We start from the raw sequence: 21,111 nt of genomic DNA, 5'->3' as shown, positions 1-21,111 counted from the left end.
ACAACAACTAGATGCAGAGCCTTTTCAGTAGTGGCGCCATCTCTCTGGAACACCTTGCCACCTGAAGTTCGTGCCTTGCAGGACTTGTCAGCCTTCCGCAGGGCATGTAACAAATGTGGAACAAAAAATTAAAATATACATGTGCAATGGATTTGAAAGAGAATTGGATAAAAATATTCCACAGATTGTATACTACACCGAAACAATTAGCCAAAATGTATAAAACAGTTTCTGATTAGTGCTAGAAATGTAAAGAACAAGTTGGCTCCTTCTATCACATGTGGTGGACTTGCAAAGAAGCAACAAAATTTTGGATGAAGATTCATGAAGAATCATAAAAGATTTTAAAGAGAACATTTATAAGAAAACCAGAGTATTATCTATTTGGATTTACAGATTTAGACTTACAATTGACGGAACAAGAAGATAAACTTTTTACTTATATTACGACTTCCGCTAGAATTGTTTTCGCTAGAGAATGGAAACAGGAATTAGTCCCACCAATTGAGGAGTGGGTGGAGAAGATAAGAGAAATAAAGGATATGGGCGAATTGACTTTTTTGTTGAAGAAAAATACAGGCAAGATAATGAAAAGAACGAATTGGGACGATCTTCAGGACTATCTGGATAATTTGAGAAAATGAAGATTACGAGAGACAATTTTGCTATTTTTTTTCTCCTTAGCAAGAAAAAATATTATTGAATAATAAGAAAATATTATCCAAGAAGATGGAATGGAAGTCATTTTCTTTTCTTTCTTTCTTTCTTTTTTTTTTTTGCTTTTTGTTTTTTTGTCTGTGGGTATATTTTTGTAGATTGTAGACTTTTATCTTTATCTCTTTTTCCTACTTTTCTATACCTTGGTTGTTCTCACTCTTTCGATGTAGTATAAAAAAATTAATAAAATTCTTTTAAAAAAGGGGAAATAACACTTTCAAACCAGGAATTTTGTTACACAGTGTAATTGGTCCTTGAGTCACCACCACCCTTCTAGTCCCCCACTTGATAAAAACAACAAACCCCGTCTTATCATAACACTCTTTTGTAGACCATCAAACAACTGGTACAATATGTTACCCTATTTTTATCAACTCGTCTTTCAAGGTACAGGGCAACTTTGGTAGTTTCCCTGTTTTTAAAATCTTCATAATATCTCTGTTAGGGAGTTTAAGATCAGTGAGAGAGTGGCTGGCCGGAAGTCATAGAAAGAGCTTCATGAATAAACTTGGATTTGAATCTATATTTCTCTGGTTGAAGATACAACTCTCATTTAGCTCCACTAGAGGGTCATAAAATTCAATTTAGCTGCAGACATTTTAGCACCAATAGTAGATTTTTTTAACCCATATCAGAGAATTGATTTTTTTAAAATGTTGCTGATATGGCTAAGTACCTTTAAGTCACAATGTTTTAAATGATTTCCCGCTTGCATTAGTGGCAGTATGGATTTGAGAATGTTTTCCATTCCTCAGTTTTATGATCCTACGTTTTTGTATTTCCTCTCTCCTTTTGTATCAGAAACAATCTTTGCAGCTTTTTTGTGCGGTATGTGTGGACAAAAATGCCTTTCCCCCCTTTTTTTTAATTAGCAAATCCACTATAAGGTTTCCACATGAATGATTGCTGAGTGTGTCTGCTTCCAGAAGAAGCAAAGAATGAATTGGAAAATTAGGATCAGGACCAGGTTCCTCGTATGTTTGCCTTTTAATACCCTTTCCAGTGTTGTGTCCCACAGCTTGTAAGAGTCACTGCTGTGGACTGTAATTCCCACTATCCATGTTTTCCAAGAGTTTCTGGAAGCCCTCATCTAAAATAGTATAGTTCAGTTAACATTTTATTCAAAGGAAAAAGCCTGACGACTTCTTTACTCTGTCCAAATAGGCTAGAAATTACCTCAACTATGAAGATCTGCTTAAAGCGGAAACCGAAGAAAGCTTGAGAAAAGTAGAAACAGCTTTTGATGTTTTCAATTATTTCAAGCGGTTGTTTGAAGAAAGAAGGGAAACACTTGACACTTACTTTCAGCCAGGTCAGGTGGTAAAAAAGTGGGATTTTCCTTCCATAATGGTTTTTGCACAACTGGATAACTTTTTGGAAAGGCTCCAAGTGGTTCATGTAAGTATTAAGCTGTGAAATATAAAAAGAGTAATTGATACAGAAAAAGCTATTTTTAATCTTACAGGTATAATTTCATAATTTATTTTACTTGCAAGTGTTGCTTTCCTTGACCCTTAGCCTCAGGGTGTAAGATTTGGATGACAGAAACAGCCAGTGTGGTGTTGGGGACGGAGGGTTTGACTGGGGATACCTCCATGCAGCTGTCCCTAATCAACCAAGACATTCAAAGGTGTCAGGGATCATACGTAGTTGCCTCTCACATTATGAACAAAGGATGGGATAAACTCCACTTAACCTTCCTTGAGCTACTTTGAAAAAAAGAGAGGATAAAATATTGTAAATCTCTCTATATATAAATGTAATGTGGCACTTTATTATGGAGTAAACAGCAAAATCACTGAACCCAATCACACCAAATTTGGCCACAAAAGACATAGTCATCCAAGCTAGGTAAAGGTTAAGGTTTTCCCCTGACGTTAAGTCCAGTCATGTCTGACTCTGGGGTGTGGTGCTCATCTCCATTTCTAAGCCGAAGAGCTGGCGCTGTCTGTAGACACCTCCAAGGTCATGTGGCCGGCATGACTGCATGGAGTACCGTTACCTTCCTGCCGGAGCAGTACCTATTGATCTACTCACATTGGCATGTTTTCGAACTGCTAGGTTGGCAGGAGCTGGAGCTAATAGCGGCTGCTCACACTGCTCCCGGGGCTTGAACCTGGGACCTTTCGGTCTGCAGCTCAGTGCTTTAACGCACTTTGCCACCGGGGCTCCATCATCCAAGTTATGTCTTTCAAAAAACAAAACAAAAACAAAACTAAAAGTATAAAGCCCAAATTAGAGGAAGAGAAAGAACTGTTTTTCCCCCTTGCTGTCAGTTAGAAGGCTAGGCTCTGCCCACTTCTTCTCCTAGCAACCCACTAAGCCCCAATGGCGCCAGGGCCTCTTCATTTAGGCCACTGCCTATAAAATACAGATTATCTGATTTGAACTGGATTATATGGCAGATTATATGGAACTCAAGGCCCTTCCACACACCTATATAACCCAGAATGCCAAGACAGATAATCCACAGTATCTGCTTTGAACTGGATTATCTTGAGTCTACACTGTCATATAACCCAGTTCAGTATGGATTTTATACAGTTGTATGGAATGGGCCTCATACAATCCAGTTCTAAGCAGATGATATCAGATTATAAATATAATATATAATAATTACTGTGGTATAATAATACAGAACAATATAATCTCTAAAATCAGGACAGTAAATAAAGAGCAACACTCTGAAAACAGGGAAATTCCAGAAAGGAAACAACCAGAGCCAGCTAACACCTCCCAACAAAGGATTCCCCCAGGCAGGAAGCAGACAGGGTTTGAAGCCGCAAGGCCATTAAATGTTAATCTAGGTGGCTAATTGCAGCATTCATACTTGCTGCAACGAGTCTATTAATTCCTATTCAACCGGGCCAACCCAAAATTCCACAAGGTAGAAAGCGGCCAGGCTTGCAAGCAGCAAGGCTATTCAGGTTGCTATTCAGGTTTCCCCTAGATAGAAAACCCCCAGGCTTTGAAGCCATGAGGCTATTCCATCCCATTCAACCTGGCCAACAAAGAATGGTCCTATGTAGAAAGCGGCCAGGCTTTGAAGCAGCAACGCTATTCAGTGCAATTCAACCTGGCCAACCAAGATTTCCCCTAGATAGAAAACCCTCAGGTTTGGAAGCCACAAGGCTACTCCATCCCATTCAACCTGCCCAAGGAAGGATGCCCCTATACAGAAAGCGGCCAGGCTTTGAAGCAGCAAGGCTGTTCAGTGCAATTCAATTTGGCCAAAAAACATTTCCCTAGAAGAAAATGGCCAGGCTTTGAGGCTGCAATTCAATGCTATTCCACTTCGTCAACAAATGTTTCCCATAAGCCACAGCAACACGTGGCTGGGCACAACTAGTTAATAATATAGGCATCTGACAAAATTTGAAATTATACCTCTCTAGAAATTTTCTAGATCCTCCAGTGTATATCTGCAGTTATTTCTGATAGAAGTTGTACATTTCAATAGGGTTTGCTATTGAAATGTACAATGGTTTCCTGGTTTCATGGTAAGTTCAGAAATGTATCCTTTGCAAATATGGTGGCTGTACTGTGCTGTATGTTAAATACAGTAGACTCAGTTAACTGGAACCCAAGTAATTAAAACTCTAAAGCAACCAGTAAAAAGTTAGAAGAAGTAACACTTTAAATAAAAATTAAAATCAATTTTAGTAGAAATGTGTCATTAAGTTTGTATTTCTTTGTCTTAATTTGTTTTTAACTACTGTATTTCAATATTAATATCAAGTTAATCTGTCAATCTCTATGGCATCTGTCAATCTCTATGATCCAGCTTTGTTTGCTTCACCCAAGATAGCTCACAACAGGAATAAATTAAGACCTAATATTTAAAAACAACTACAATTTTAAATAAAAAGTTAAAACAAATAAAGATAATCAAATTAAAACTATTTAAAATCATTTAAAAGGCATTCAAAAGTTTTTAAAAAGTTAAAATGTTTACTTTTGTCGATGCATAGTTTGACACATAGTCAACAAGACAATCATGGTGTACCTCATTGATTTCATTTGGACTTCTCAGGCATTTTCTTAGCCAGTGTAGAGATCTGCAACAGCTGTCAAGATTTCCGAGTAAGAATTAACAGCGACTGTGCCTCCATGTTATCTGTTAGAGCTAGTGAAGGTTGCATTGATAAAATGGGTCTGGATTCAGATTAAAAGATCTGTATCCACCAGTACAAAGTATTTATAGGGCATGCCTCCCGCATTTAATCAGCATCTGCTTTGTTCTTACAGCGCATTGTATTCTGAAGCTTCTACCTTTGTAGAAAATTCTAAAGCCCCTTCCCTAAACTAGAAATCCCAGGATTTAATAGGATACTGCTATAAGAATTAAAGTTAAATCATGTTGTGTAGTATGAAAAGCCTCATGGACTTTCCTTCTACCCCCCCCCCCCCCCAGATGCTGGATACATTTGCTTTGGAACGGGCTGTTTTTCTAAAGAAAGAAATACTAATAGGATGGATGTCTATAATCTTGTGCATTCTTGGCTGGTGACCCTAGTCCAGACCTGCACAATCTGTGTTCTTTCAGATGTTTGGGATTCCAACTCCCAGAAGCCGTAGCCAGTTTGTTCAATGGTCTAGGATTCTGGGAACTGAAGTCCAAAACACCTGGAGGTCCAAAGGCTGTGCAGTCTGTAAATGTTTTAAAAATGAGAAGAGAGAAAGGATGCTGTAGCAACCCAAATCAGCCTCGTGGGTTGCAGTGTGCCCATACCAGCCCAGGTGTTGATGCCAAACCTGTTTACTGCTTCCCCTAGCTATTATTCTTATTTTTATTCTTGTTATTTCCTGCTTTATATCTCTCTAAAAAGGAGACCCAAAGCTACACTCTGGTTAGCTGTGTGTGAGAACTAGAATGTTGGTTCCTGGAAGTCAGCACCAAGACCACTTTATATATCTTTATAATATAGGCCCTTCTTGCCCATGCATAGTTGATACCGTATTAAATAGATAATTTACAGATTACTTGCATATGGACACCATGATATTAAGGATTGGATCCAGAAACTGGCAAGCAAAAACTCTTCTTTTGCAAGGTGCCTCCATCACATTCCAGGTCTTTTCTCAAAATCAGGAAGGGTTTTTGGGCAGCGGGGGAGATGAGGAGATACATTGGTGAGGAGGAGGCAGCAGAAATCCCCTTGCATGGATGGGCTCATGCACCACTGAATTAGTCTAGTGTTCAATTTATATTGTTAAAACAAGCCAAAGTTTCAACACAACCAACAGCTAAGAGAAGTAAAACGTGTAGAATGTTGGAATACAAAATATTGGAAACTAGTCAATAGGCAGCTTAACAAATATTATCCAAAATAGGAAGGCCTTATGCACTTTAATTCTAAACTTTATTTGTTTTTCTTGAATAAAAAAAGAATTCAAGGGTCTCTGCAATGCATCTTCCTGGGTCAAAGATGCCATCTTAGTGAAAGAGTTCCACCACTCTTCCATATATGTAGATAATTATTGTCTTTTTTGTATGTGATCTTCAGGAATGTGATACCCCGGACGAGTGCATCATACACTGGCAAAAGGCCCAACTTTGTTCTGAGTTTAGTAGATATGGTAACTGGAGAGTTCTGTATCTAGTCATCTTTAAGAAGACTATTAAATTACAGAAAGGAATTCAAGCTGAGGATTTTTTTCAGATTATAAGTTTCTGTGTTTGGATGTTGAGCTGCTCATTTGTTTCCCTCTTGCCAAATTTCTGGTAGCTTAAGTTGGTGTTCAGCAATAGAATTCACATGTGATTTCATATTAGGAAGACTTTTGGCTCAGTCAATAAAAATATCTCTGTCTTCCATTACTTTCCTCTGCAAAGATAGCAAAACGATAATACTGACTGCTGGCATATATCCCAGTTCTCTTGAAAAATGACTTCAATTAGGATTTGTTGGTTTTTGTCTCAAAGTGTAAGATTTCAGCTGAATGCAAAGTAGTATCGATTGGAGGTTGCTGCAGTCTCATACACCCCTTTCATTAACCTTGAAGAGAGCCCGGTAATCATCAATGCTGTTTTAAAGCTGTATCGATATTTTTAATAAACCCAGATAGGAATAAACTAAATTATTGTAGAGTATGCAGCAATTGAGTTAATGAGAGAAATGCAAACAGAGATGTTAGAAATTATGTTTCTTAATAACACACATCTTCATAATATGGTATATGTATAGTGCATTGTGATAATGTAGGTTGGATATTAAAGTGGCATGAATATATATAATTAGGTTATATCTCTAAGGCTGCATTTACACTGTAGAATTAATGCAGTTTGAAAGCACTTTAACTGCCATGGCTCAAAATTACAACTTCCATGATTCCATAACATTGAGCCAAGGAAGTTAAAGTGGTGTCAAATGGCATTATTTCTACAGTGTAGATACACCCTTAGAGAAGCTGCAGGTGCCACACAAGTTTCAGGAGGAAGCCACTTAAGGCTTTTTGTTTCAAAGGTGGGTGAATGAGCAGTCCCAAATTCTTCAAAGAGCTTCAGTAGGCTGAATACTAGAAACTTCCCATAAGCAACAGCTCCATCTTGTATAGATGGATTGGCACTTCATTAGATCGTCTTGGGTCCATTACTGATTTCAAACACTAGTCTAGCATTTCTTCCAGCTTATAAGATTTTTTGTGTCTACAAGGCTATTAATACTTCAGGAAGGTTTCTAGGAGTGCTATTAACCTTTGGAAGAAGGTAAACACACTATGCAGAGTTTGTTTTAATACAGAAAAATAGAAGGGGGAAGTTAGATTTGGGGCCTTTCAGTTTTGATGGCAGGGGATAAATAATGATAAATAATCAATTTTATGTGTTGTCGATTTTATGTTACCCACCTGTCCTCATGGCACAAGGCGAGGTACAAAACACCCAGATAAAATGGGTGTTTGTCAATACATGTTTGTAAAAATGGATAGTGAGCCTGCACATGTACCACATGTTGTCTACTCCATAGCAAATGAAGCATGCAGTTGGTAATTGATCTCATAGCAACCACTTCTAAAATGCATTCTCCAGGCAAGCAGAGTGCCAGCTCAAAGTGTGCCTCAAATCTTGGAAACCTACTTAGAATTATATTGGTTCAAAGGTATTTGAAGTTGCTGAGAGACTGAGGAGCACTCTGCTGTGCCTGCCAGGCATTTGTCATAATGCATTCATTCCAGTGACAGGTTTGAGATTTAGATCGGTCCAGACATCAGTTTCACCCAAGAGAGCCTCTTCATATCCATGGATTTTGTATCCTGACTTGTACACATATCCACAGATTCACAATTTCCCATGTGTGTAGACATCTCTCCATGCAGTCAAGAACTCTGTGTTGTGTACCCACGAGGCATGTTGCAGATGTGTCATTTGAATAAGCAGGGTAGAAGCCTCAAAATACAAAATGATCTATTGCTTTGGTCATGTAGGTTGCATGATCACAGATTTAAGATTATACTCTTGGGCATTGTAAAGGTTTTGTTTATTTGGAAACAGATGGGTTCTGTTTGCTAATTGGAGCTGATTAATATGCATAGTCATTCAGGAAATACATGCATTGGAAAGTTGAAAACTTTTCAATGACTGTAGCTATGAATGTAACAATCAGTGTTTGGCACAGCGAGCTGAGAAAGAGGCTCATTTACAAAAAGAAAAAGATAAAATTCACCTGGCATACACACTCTCCCTCTATTGCAAGCATATATAGAATCATTACAATGACCATTTGGACTTTCATTAATCCAGATAATAAATACCGGTAATAGGACTAAACAATGTAGTACCAACAGTTGAGATTAATGCTGGATTTAGCTCCTGGTACACAAATTGTTGATTCAACACTACAAGAGCCATATTTGTCTACTTTCTTAATTATAGTCAGTGAGATTTACTCTGGTACCAGAAAGTGTGTATTAGTTTTGCAGGCTGTTTCTCCCCAAAATGTTAACCTTCATGAACCCTTTTAAAGCAAATTGTACTCATCACAACTTTACCTTAACTCACATTTTGGAAGAAAGGTTGGATATAATGTTAATAAATAATTTCAGTTAAATTATGTTCAGTAATTGAGTTTATGGACTCAAGACCTGAATCTAAAACTATGCAACTAAATAAACATGGTCCTGCTTCACCACTAGCACAAAAGCAGCATTGATCACTAATCAATTCTTTTTGTAACTATTAATCAGTCTCTTTCACATACACTTATTTTGTTTGTATGTGTAAAATTAGGAATGGTAACAAAGTAAGGAAAGGTAATATGGTGTAGGTAGAGTTGATACAAACTGTTTGGATATTAACTGTGATTTTTGTTGTTGTTGTTGTTGTTTTCTTGTTGTTGTGTATAGGATCTCCTGACAACTGTTTTAGACATAGAGAAGCTGGAAAAGCTTGAATTCAGTGGCATAAAAGGGAAATTTCTAAGCCAGCAGGTTCTGGGCATGCATGAAGAATTCCAAGAGGCATACAAAGTATTCTCAGAAAGTACTTATGACTGCCTGGACATAGCCAACTTGGTGGGTAGTTCATTTACCCTGGGGAACTTATTTCATGTTCAAGTTGAAAGTTCCTGTCAGTAGCTATATTTGGTTATTTGTTTGGTTTCTTCAGGAATTTGAGGAGGATGTATATGAATTTAAGTGGAAAATTGAAGACATGGACCGGAGGCTGGGAACCATTTTTGGTCAGGCTTATGATGATGCAGCTAGTGTGGAGCATGTATTCAAGGTTTGTTATTTATCACACTACAATATTACAGTATTTAGTAATTGTAATCTATCTTTATACGTAACACTTCTACAAATGCCCTGAAGAAGTGCAGTATTGTATGATATTTGCATTTTACTCTAATGCAGTTAAACTCCTGGGAAAGTTCTATATCTGTTGTTGTTGTTATTGTTGTTATTATTATTATTACAGTAGAGTCTTACTTATCCAAGCCTCGCTTATCCAAGCCTCTGGATAATCCAAGCCATTTTTGTAGTAAATGTTTTCAATATATTGTGATATTTTGGTGCTAACATCGTAAATACAGTAATTACAACATAACATTACTGCCTATTGAACTACTTTTTCTGTCAAATTCGTTGTATAACATGATGTTTTGGTGCTTAATTTGTAAAATCATAACCTAATTTGATGTTTAATAGGCTTTTCCTTAATCCCTCCTTATTATCCAAGATATTCGCTTATCCCGTTTATGCTGGCCTGTTTAGCTTGGATAAGTGAGACTCTACTGTATTATTATTTTATTTTATGACACAGCAAACAAGATAGATATGCTGGATTTCGTATCACAAAATCACAAGTCGAACACTTCCAAGTGTCTAGGACTGTGTGATGTATTTTCGGATGATGTGCGCAGATCCCAGCAGGGTGGCCTTTTGCAGTTGGCAGATCGTAATTTTGTCAATGTCTATTGTTTCCAAATGCCGGCTGAGATCTTTTGGCACAGCACCCAATGTGATGATCACCACTGGGACCACCTGCACTGGTTTCTGCCAGAGTCTTTGAAGTTCAATTTTGAGGTCCTGATAACGGCTGAGTTTTTCCTGTTGTTTTTTATCAATGCGACTGTCACCTGGGATGGCAACATCAATGATCCAAACCTTTTTTTCCCCACAACTGTGATGTCTGGTGTGTTGTGTTCCAGAACTTTGTCAGTCTGGATTTGGAAGTCCCACACTATCTTTGCGTGCTCATTTTCCAATACTTTTGCAGGTTTGTGATTCCACCAGTTCTTTACTGCTGGGAGGTGGTACTTGAGGCATAAGTTCCAATGAATCATTTGGGCCACATAGTTGTGCCTCTGTTTGTAGTCAGTCTGTGCCACCTTGCCGTAGGTGCCACCTTGCCATGGTGGGAGGGCTTAACTGCTCCAATGATGACTGAGAGCTGTGCTGGCGGTAGTGTAACTACCGGCAGGTCCAACCAAGCCAGAGAGGTCTCAGCTGAGGAGTAGAACTAAGAGCACCTTACCCATTAGCATTATGGAGAATCAAATCAAAATGAAGTCTATACTGGCTTGGTCGTCGCCCAGGATAAAAAGGACCGCGGTGCATGCTGCTGATTCTGGACATCCATCGACATGTGGGCTACGGAGTCAAAATACAAATGAACAGTCACAGAAGTGGCAGAAATATACAATGTCAGAAAACCGCACTATTATTATTTATTATTATTATTATTATTATTATTATTATTATTATTATTATCATCTGCATCTCTATACCGCTTTTCTCACCCCTGGGGGGACTCAAAGTGGTTTACAACATAATAAATGGCAAAATTCAATGCCTTACATATATATAAAAATATATCATATCTAAATCAAAAACATACAACTGTAGATTAAAACAATTAAAACTATAAAAACATCAAACATAGACATATGCATAAAACATGTTATTACAGCAATTAACATTGATCCCTTCTCTTGCCCCACCCTCACCATCCCCCATCTCCCTCTCCATAGAGTTTCAGCCTTTCTTTATATACTCTCCCTGCGCTCCCAGGGAGCAAGATGGTGGAGGCTCTTGATGGCTGAGGCCCCCACAGGCATGGTCCTTTTATGCCCAGCCTCTGGAGGCAGGCAGGTGTTCTTGCTGGGCCTGGCCTGGCAGAGTGACAGGGCCAGGGCCTCAGTTCTGCGAGGAGTGAGTTCCAGGAGCTGTTATCATGGGATGGGACCTGTGTCTTGAATAGAAAACTCCAAGATAGTAGGGATGGGGTTGCATTTTGAAATCTTAATATGAAAAACAATTACAAACAGTTCTCTTTTATATAAGAAGCTCCAAGACTTTTCTACACTTAAGGTGTCAAATATTACAGCTTTCTGATCACATATAGAGTTCATGATTCACATTCAGTGGATTATCATATATGCATGCATGTAATGGTCTGCATACAATTATGACATTTGCATGATCTACATGTGGATGTTTTACATGTTAAATTTAACTTGGAATTATTTCAACAGTTGTTGTTGACCACTCCAGTAATTAAAACCCAAATGTATGTATATTCATCAGGCAAACTGCTTTTATCTGCATCCTTGAAGGAAATGTTGGAAAGAGTTGTTGGTCTTTGTGGACCGTTATATGTTGATACTGAAGTGTATGCATGAAACTACTCATCTTTGTTATTTCTTTCTGTGTGGCAGATAATAGATATATTTGGGAGCTTACTAGAACGACCATTGATAGCAGCAGAGGCAGGCAGCAAATATCATCTACTCATCACAAAGTTCGACAGAGAGTTGGATGATGCTAAACTGATCTACCTAAAACATATCCAAGAGGAAGTACAGCTAGGTATATGATAGTTTCTTCTGAATTGATGAATGTGGTTTTAGAAAAATGCCTTTAGAAGGCAAAGAAATGCAAAATGGTTGTAAGACAGCAGAGACTTAATTATTTTGGCAAAGGTAACTGATACAGTAGAGTCTCACTTATCCAATATTCGCTTACCCAATGTTCTGGATTATCCAACACAGTCTGCCTCCCACCCGGATTCACAGCTGTTTCTCTAGGCAGCAAGGACTGAACTTTTAACACATTTAATTTCCAATAATGTTGTTACTGTAAGTTCATTTTATGCAATTCTTTCTTTATTTGTGATCAATTTGTTAATAGCCAATGTTTTTGTAGTCAATGCTTTCAATACATTGCGATGTTTTGGTGTTAAATTCGTAAATGAGTCCCCTATTGGATGAGAAGGGCGGGATATAAATATTTTAATAAATAAATTGTAATAATAATTACTACATAATGTTACAGTGTATTGAACTGCGTTTTCTGTCAATTTGTTGGAAAACATGATGTTTTGGTGCTTAATTTGTAAAATCATAACGCAATTTGACATTTAATAGGCTTTTCCTTAATCCCTCCTTATTATCCAACATTTTCGCTTATCCTACGTTCTGCCGGCCCGTTTACATTGGATAAGTGAGACTACTATATATGTGTCCTTACCTTAAGTAGTATAGTTTCTCCTTAATTAAAAAAAATGTATGAATAGGTGTGGAAGCAACAAATCGGCTGTATTGTTAGATTATCAAGATTTTTAAAACTGTATAAATGCAGAAAAATGACAAGCTTTTCAAGAAGATGTTTGTGGTTTCATAAGAATTATTAGTGAGATTTCATAGGGTAGGATCTACTTCTGCTGCGCAATTTTTCAACCTAGATCAGAGAAACCCTCTGACTTGATTTTGGAAAAACTGTTCTTTGGGTTTTATTCTTATCTGACTTTACTGTTATCTAGGATTCAAGATGAAATACATTTTGTGTATTCAGGTCCATGCTGGATGTGATGTAATTCATGCAGCTAGCAATCTTAGGGAATGCTTTTGAAAATTAAGTTTTAGATGTGCAGAGCTTGAGTCAGATCAGTACATTGACTGGAACAAGAACGAAACTTTATCTCTGATGTAGGAATTGGTCAGTTTCTGCTTTCCCCCACCTCACATGCACACTCTCTCATGAACACATTGTGTCCAATGTCTGAAGATCTCTGGGTGGCTTGCAATAAAGTCAGCTGAAAGCAACAAATAACAACAATAGTTTAAAATAGTAAAAAAAATTAGTTCAAAAACCAGACAATGAAATGAGCCCAAATTGGATTTTCAGCCAGCTTTGTTTCAGTGGTAAGGAGCCGAAACAAAAGGATTAAAGATTGGGAACACATGACCTAGGCTAAAATCATTCTTGCCAACAGTTTTTTTTAAAGTGCAGAGATATTTTTTAAAACTGCACCATGTAGATTATTGTTCAGGATGGCTATTCTTGCATAATGTTAAGTGACTGTTCAATATCACTGTTCTGTTGCTGGATCACCTCTGATCTGATCTGAGTAGTACATTCGTTTTCATTTCCTACTTGAAGATGATCGTGTTTTTCTCAGGTTATCCACCAGTACACAGGAATATGCCATTGGTTGCTGGAGGAATTCACTGGACTCGGGAACTAAAAGATAGGATTCAGATTCCATTTAGCAACTTTAAGTACCTCCCCCACCTGTGAGTATCTTCACTTCATATAAGCCATAGTGTAAAATTATTTTGTCATCAGACAATGAATCAGTTTTCTGCCTTGGGTTTAGTAGTATAGAATTCATGAGGTAACTTTAAAAAAATGCTTTTGGAAAGTGATCTCTCTATCCTTAATAACACAAGATAAATTTGAAAACTTGTTTTTTGGCCTAGCTTGTGTTCTGATTCATGTAATCCTAGTAAGATATGTAATAATAATAATAATAATAATAATAATAATAATACAACTTTATTTATATACTGTCCTATCTCACCGAAGGGACTCATGGCGGTGAACAATGAAGTCTGCAAACATTCAATGACATACAAAAGAAAAACACATAGGCAAATAAGCAAAAAACCATCCCACCCAAACGCCTGCAGATCCATATTTAAACCAAACATAAGACTCATTATATAAGCAATAACATGTTGACATTTATTTATTTATTTATTTACTACATTTATATCCCGCTCTTCTCACCTCGAAGGGGACTCAGAGTGGCTTACAAATCAAATGTACATACAATATATTATTAGCATAGCACAATATAAGCATTAAATTACTATGTTGTACTATATAATTTTATGGTAATATTATTAATAATATTATTTACAATTCCATAATAATCCATCAAGAAAATGGAAGAGTCAGACCAGCGAAATATGTTTAAAATTTAAAATTATAAATTATAAAATTAACTACAAAATTAACTACCTCCAGCAGCCAGGGTGAGTAGTCCGTATAACATACCAAGCTTCCTCGTCTTTATATGCCTGAGTGCATAAGAAAGTTTTTAGTTGTTTTTAAAGGAGGTTAAAGATCTGTTTTAATCTCTTTAGGGAGGGAGTTCCAGAGGCGGGGGTGATCACAGAGAAGGCCATCTCTCTCGTTCCCACCAACCATGCTTGCGATGGGGGTGGGACCGAGAGCAGGGCCTCATCTGCTGCTCGGAGTGCCCAAGCAGGTTTGTATGTGGAGATGTGGTTAGCTAAACAGCCAGGGCCCGAACTGTTTACGGCTTTAAAGGTAATAAGCAGCACTTTGTATTTAGCCCAGAAGCAGATCAGCAGTCAGTGGAATTGCCGCAACATAGGGGTGGTTCTCTCCATGAATTGATCCCCAGTTAGCAATCTGGCTTTCGATCTCTGAACCAGTTGAAGCTTCCAGACTTCTTCAAAGGTAGCCCCATATAGAGAGCATTGCAATAGTCCAATCGGGATGTGACTAAGGCGTGGACTATGGTGTCTCAAGGTACAGGTGCACAAGTTTTAATTGTGCAAAAGCACTCTTGGCCACTGCAGACATTTGAAGCTCCATGGTAAATGGGTCCCCTCGGGTGAGAAGGGCGGGATATAAATGTTGTAAATAAAATAAATAAATAATGAATCTAGGATTACCCTCAAATTACGAACCTGTGTCTTAAGAGGGAGTGTAACCCCATCCTACACAGGCTGTAACCCTATACCCTGATCGGCCTTGTGACTGACACGGAGTACCTCTATCTTGTCTGGATTCAGTCTCCACTTGTTAGCCTCATCCAGTCCATTACTGATGACTGCTACTGGTTTAGGACTAGGATGTCATCCTTGGTTTCCAGTAGAAAGGAGTAATAGAGTTGGGTGTCGTCTGCATAAATTTGACACCGAACTCTAAAACTCTTGATGATCTCTCCCAGTGGTTCATGTAGATGTTAAACAGTGTGGGAGACAAAATAGAACTCTGAGGGACCCCGCAGGCCAGGGGGTCAAGCAGGAGTCCCCCAGCACCACCTTCTGGGTCCAACCCTCCAGGAAGGAGCGGGGCCACTGTGAAACAGTTCCTCCTAGCCCCATCCCGGAGAGGTGACCCAGAAGGATACCATGGTCAATGCTATCAAACGCCATTGAGAGGTCCAGGAGAACCAACAGGGACACACTCCCCCTGTCTAGCTCTCTTTGTAGATCATCTACCAAGGCAACCAATGCTGTCTCTGTTCCATAGCCGGGCCTCAAACCAGATTGAAATGGATCTAGATAATTGGTTTCATTCAAGAATTGGAGCTGAGAGGTAATCACCTTCTCTAGAACCTTGCCCAGAATGGAGAGATTTGAAACTGGTCAAAAGTTGTCTAACTGAGTGGGATTCAGTGCCAGTTTCTTTAATAAAGGTCTTACTACTGCCTCCTTGAAGCTAACTGGCATTACATCTTGAGTCAAGGAGGCATTCCCCAGCACCTTCACCCACTCTACCAGTATTCCCTCGGCCTGTTTGATTAGCCAGAATGGGCAAGGATCCAGAAAACTTATTTCTCCCAAGAACTTGTGCATGTCATTGTGCTGTACAAGTTGAAATGAATCCATTAAAATAGGACAAGCAGATGCCACAGTTACATCCACGGAAACTGCATTAATTCTGGCATCTAAGTCGGAACGAATCTGAGCTACTTTATCTGCAAAGAACCTATCAAATATGGGCAGGTGTTCCATGGCCAATGCATTGTAGAAAGGCTGAGAAGCTGAGGGTCCAAAATCTCAGGAAGACACCACCTCAACTTGGTTTCTAGGGAAAAACTGGAATGTCTTCCTGGTCATGTGGCAATACACTTGCAAATCTTGTATATTAAGATATGGGGAAAATGTTATCAGTGGACATACGTGACTTATCTGCTTTTTGTAGTCTAAACCAAGTTATTTATCTTTTTGTTGTCCATGACATCCATATAATTTTCCTCCAGAACTACATCTCAGCTTCTTGGTGCTGTTTGACACTTACATCTAGAGATCATTACAGGTTGGGAGAACTTGTGGTATTTCAGATCAATTCCCAAGTCCACCATAGTCATTTTTAGAATTGTTTAGTTGAGATATCAGCTAAAATTCAACACCCTCCTGCTGTGGGATATATTCAGTTGCTATCTGTTTTGAAATCCCTCTCCAGGCAGGCCATCATTCCTGTACTAATTCAGCATTTCCTCTGTGTATGAGACCATAGAGCTTATACATGTGTAGGAAACAATGCTTTCATTTGATATATCATGCCAAAAAAATATTGAAAGATGATATTAGACTAGAAATAATGAAACAGATTTGTCACATTCAAAAATTTCAAGACGGAACTGCACGGAATTCCTAGCACCAAAGGGGACTTTCTAGTTTCATGCACGATACAGAGATGCACCTTTATATGATACCAATCAATCCAGGAAGATTTCCAAACATGCTAAATCTTGTAACATTTCCAGTAGAGACTCTCCCCCCTGGTCTGGCCTCAGTCACTCAAGTACTCATTAAAGTAATGATCATAATGATGGTTCCTCTCTGCCTTCAGTTTTTTTTTCCTATCTGGACAGTGCCCTTCTGGAACCTTTATTCTTACCCAAGGTGATCTTTGGGACCCCTTTGAGCTCCCTATGGAGCAATGGGTTTCTCATTGACTTTTCAAAGAATAATTTCTTCCCTTCCAGGTCCATCAAACATTTGAGATACAAATAGACATCCCAAAGGGTGATCACCATTGTGTATCACTAAAAACTTTCAGATGTTTTGTGCAGATTCAGAGCTGTCAGGCTGATGCTGACTTCATTTTATGTGTTATTCAAAACATACAAATGACCTCTATCGCATAATGCAGTTATGTAGTGCCTGATATAAACTCTTTGAAGTAAAAATCTTTTGCCCCTCAACTGGACAGGTGTATGATTTTTCCCATGAAAACCTAGCTGTTTCAAGAAGCCCAGAATGTTGTGATTATAGGCAGCCCCTCGATCTGGTTGAGTAGGCTCCCAGGTGGTTAGCAACCTAGAAACTGAAAACAGAACATTCACGCTACCTGCCAGCAGTAGCTTTTACAGACCCTGAATATCTATTACCAAACTTGGGAGGGTTAGCCTACCAATAATGTCCATCATATCAGCAAGTGATAGTGTTCCTTCTGATGTATCTTTTTGACAGTGACTTGGATTCTGCTGAAGGCAAAAGAATGGTGAAGAAGTATGAAGAGTTGATGCAGTTGCTTGAGAAGTAAGCATGTATTCTTAGGCTTGGGATCTATTATGGCTACAAATGCCTTTGTGTTTGTGAGACTATGCTGAGGTGTAAGGGGTTTTCTTCCTATGCAACCAAATGGATTGATTTCTTCTTTGACTGCATTGAGACTTGCCAAAAGAAGTGGGTACATGCTTCCCCTATACTTACAAACCCTGTTGCCTTTGGGTTTTGTGGTAGCTGGATGACTCGTATAGCTATTTTTTTTAAAAAACAGAACTATCTGTCTAACTCAAGAAGAGAGTGATTTCATTGTTCAATTGACCATAGGAGAAAAATTTTGTGTCCTGGTGGAAAAAAAATCCTCTGGGCCAAATACTGCTGAGGTGACCCAATTCCTACTGCCACTGGGCAAGGGGGCATGTTTCCTTCTTCAATGTGTAGGTAGTGCTGCAAAGGAATATGTACTACTGGAAACAGGATAAGTCTTGGTGGTAGTAGCAGGGATGAGGTTCTCTATTTTTTATTGATAGTACTGCTTCCCGCATATCCCAAGTCAAGTGAATTGCTCCATTAATTTTAATGGGGGGAGCTTACCCTACCTCCTTGCCACTGTGGCTAGGACACCACAGTCCTTGACCACAGGTGTACTGTCTGTTCTGAGAGAGGACTGAAAGCTGATTATCTAGAGATCAGAAATGTCCCTGCCATCACTTCAGTCTGAACAAGGCCCCAAGAACCCTGAACTATATTGGTTTTGGCATCTACAGATTTCTTGATGTCAACTTTGCTTGCAAATGTAGTTTGTAAATCAGTTCAAGTAAGTGGGTAGTCATCTGCCAATGCACAGAGTCTGATATGCTGGTTGTGATATTTTGGCAGATACCAAGAGAAGCTTTATAAGGAGTGGTTGCAGACTGTGTCTGAAAAATCACAGTATAGTCTCACTCAATCACTTATCCGACGGGATCCAGAGAGCAGACAGATTGCAGTCAATTTTAACCCTCAGGTAAGACAAATAAATGTTCATCTTCCCAGTAAGGTGTTGCTTCTCCTTTTTTACATCAGCACAGTCAAAGCAGGAATTATTTTGTGAAACAAAAACAGCAACAATTGATTTCCATAATGCCAATGTTAGATTAGATTATTATTGCAGGGCAGAGCTGGGTTGTAAACAGAGACCTGGAGTGCTTAAGAACTCATATATTCAAGGTGATACTCCCATTCATGATGATACTCCCATTTCTGAGATTTTAGAAATGCAAGTCCAAGGATAAAAAGTTATATTTTTAAAGAGGTAAATGCAAACGTTTGCCTCAACTTCTTGTTTCACAGTTGGTGTCGGTTCTAAGAGAAGTGAAGTACCTTGGTACAGATGAGTTTGGAAATATCCCAGAGATGGCAGCAGCAATCTATTCTTCCAAGGAGTCCTTCCGGCAGCTGGTTGCCAACCTGGAATTGATGGTCACTTGGTATAACAAGATTTTGAGCACTGTCTTGGAAGTAGAATATCTCCTCGTGCAAAGTCAGCTGCAAGCAATTGATATTCAGCTGAGAGAGGCAGAAGAGACATTAAATTGGAAATCAGAAGGTAATATCTTATGTTGTAATCATTTTAATTTGTAATAATCTTACCATCATCAGTCTTTGAAACAGGATCCATGAAATGTGGCAAAGTGAGAAATATTAGATAAATGAAGAAAGAAAGCCAGTTTTGAAGGCAGGGTAATTTATTTTCAATCATGCTGTGCATTCTTCTAAGAGTCCAATCGCTTTCTTTCTCTTCTTTCTTTTCTGTGTAGGACATTTCCAAATGGGAAAATAGTTTCCTCACTCCATTTACTTTTAGTCCTTTAAAAAAATAATTACATACAGAGCCTGTGGTGATCCCTTGTTTTATACAATTGTCCTCCTGTATCCATAGAATAAACCACCCACAGCTTTAAAATATTTTTAAAATACCAAAAGCAAACTTTGATCTAGCCATTTTATATAAGGGACACTATTTTGCGATGCCATTGTAAGTAATGGGACTTGAACATGGATTTTTGGTATCCTTAGGGAATCCTTGAACCACACTCCAGTGGATACCAAAAGCCCACTGTAGAGAATTATCTGTACTCTGCAAACATTTTCATTATTAAGCTTTGCTCAATTTTGTTGCACTTATTGGTAGGCCTTTGGGATCGTGTCTTACCGATGGTGGACAGTGTTCGGGATCTTGAGCAAAGAATTCAGAAAACTAAAGACAATATTGAGGAAATTCAAAACATCATGAAAACTTGGGTTTTCCCAGTTTTTGAAAGAAAAGATGGGAAGAAAGAATCTTTGCTGTACTTAGATGAACGACATGAGCGGTTGGACAGACACTACCAACTCATCACAGACTCAGGACATAAGATTCATTTTTTAATCAAGGTACAGTATGCCTCTCTCTCTCTCTCTCTCTCTCTCTCTCTCTCTCTCTCTCTCTCTCTCTCTCTCTCTCTCTCTCTCTCTCTCTATTTTGAACGTGCAGTTATACTGAAGCAATGTCAGTTGCCGTAAGTTATGTAGTTTGGAATTGGCATTTGCAAACATTTATTTTCCAACAAACATGGCCAGGGATTACTGAGAATATCAAAAATCATATGTGTAGTTTTCTTTAGTGGTGTGAAGATGGCTGGGTAATCTTTGATTTAAACCCAGTACAGCCATTCTGTTAGAATACAACTAGAGTGTCTTGCATGTGCTGTCACTTCAGTGTAATTTTATATCTGTATTTCTTAACACAGGAGCAACACTGGGTCAAATATGTTTTCATCAGACATGCTGGTTTTTGTTTGTGGAAGGGCATAGATATCCTCTTTGTATGAAAAGGCATTTTGATACAAGCTCTTTTTGAAATATAGAATTGTACACAAAATATACATTTGGAAAAATTTACAATTGAAAAAAATAGGAGGGAAACTGGACACATTAAGGCTCTTAAATGATAGAGACAGAATATGCATAAACCAACATTTAGTTCCAAAAATGAACTGCCACATTGTGTAAAAAACATCCTTATCTTTTTGATGAGGACCTCCTCTTTTTCACCTTTACTTCAGGCAGGCAACACCTGTAAATGTCATTGCAGTTGTCTAGTTTTTATACCCTGTGTTTTGGTGTACCCTATGTTCCTTTTTAAAAACTTTTTTGAAGAGGATTTATGCAGTTGGAATATCTGCTTTTAAAAATGATCCTGCCTTGATAAGTTAATACTTCTTTCATTAAACACAAGTTCTGGTTCTGTGTCTTGGAAGATAGCTCTTAGTTTTCTGTGTGCAGCTAAATGTTTGGGCAAGATTCACTATCTTCTTGATTCAATTTAGATACAGAGAAAATAGGTAAGCTACAGTGAAAAACCTGTAAGTGAGATGTT

General features: G+C 38.3%; 1 protein-coding gene across 6 annotated transcripts in view; it reads left to right on the top strand.

Moving 5' to 3' along the window:
• dnah9 (dynein axonemal heavy chain 9) overlaps positions 1–21,111 on the top strand; it is a 302,000-nt gene that overhangs the window by 17,757 nt on the left and 263,132 nt on the right. For all 6 annotated transcript variants that reach the window (XR_010003878.1, XM_062973996.1, XM_062973995.1 and 3 more), the window contains exons 6-14: positions 1,882–2,115; positions 9,061–9,228; positions 9,323–9,439; positions 11,874–12,024; positions 13,616–13,730; positions 17,676–17,744; positions 18,591–18,717; positions 19,044–19,299; positions 19,885–20,126. Coding sequence is in view for 5 of the 6 variants with exons in the window: in XM_062973996.1 (XP_062830066.1) it covers positions 1,882–2,115; positions 9,061–9,228; positions 9,323–9,439; positions 11,874–12,024; positions 13,616–13,730; positions 17,676–17,744; positions 18,591–18,717; positions 19,044–19,299; positions 19,885–20,126 (1,479 nt within the window). In the remaining variant the exon portion in view is untranslated. The remainder of the gene's footprint in view (positions 1–1,881; positions 2,116–9,060; positions 9,229–9,322; positions 9,440–11,873; positions 12,025–13,615; positions 13,731–17,675; positions 17,745–18,590; positions 18,718–19,043; positions 19,300–19,884; positions 20,127–21,111) is intronic.

This window comes from Anolis carolinensis, chromosome 2, assembly GCF_035594765.1.
Source record: "Anolis carolinensis isolate JA03-04 chromosome 2, rAnoCar3.1.pri, whole genome shotgun sequence".
Taxonomy (NCBI): Eukaryota; Metazoa; Chordata; class Lepidosauria; order Squamata; family Dactyloidae; genus Anolis; species Anolis carolinensis.
Note: the sequence above shows the minus strand (reverse complement) of the source record. Positions and strands in the feature narration are given on the sequence as shown.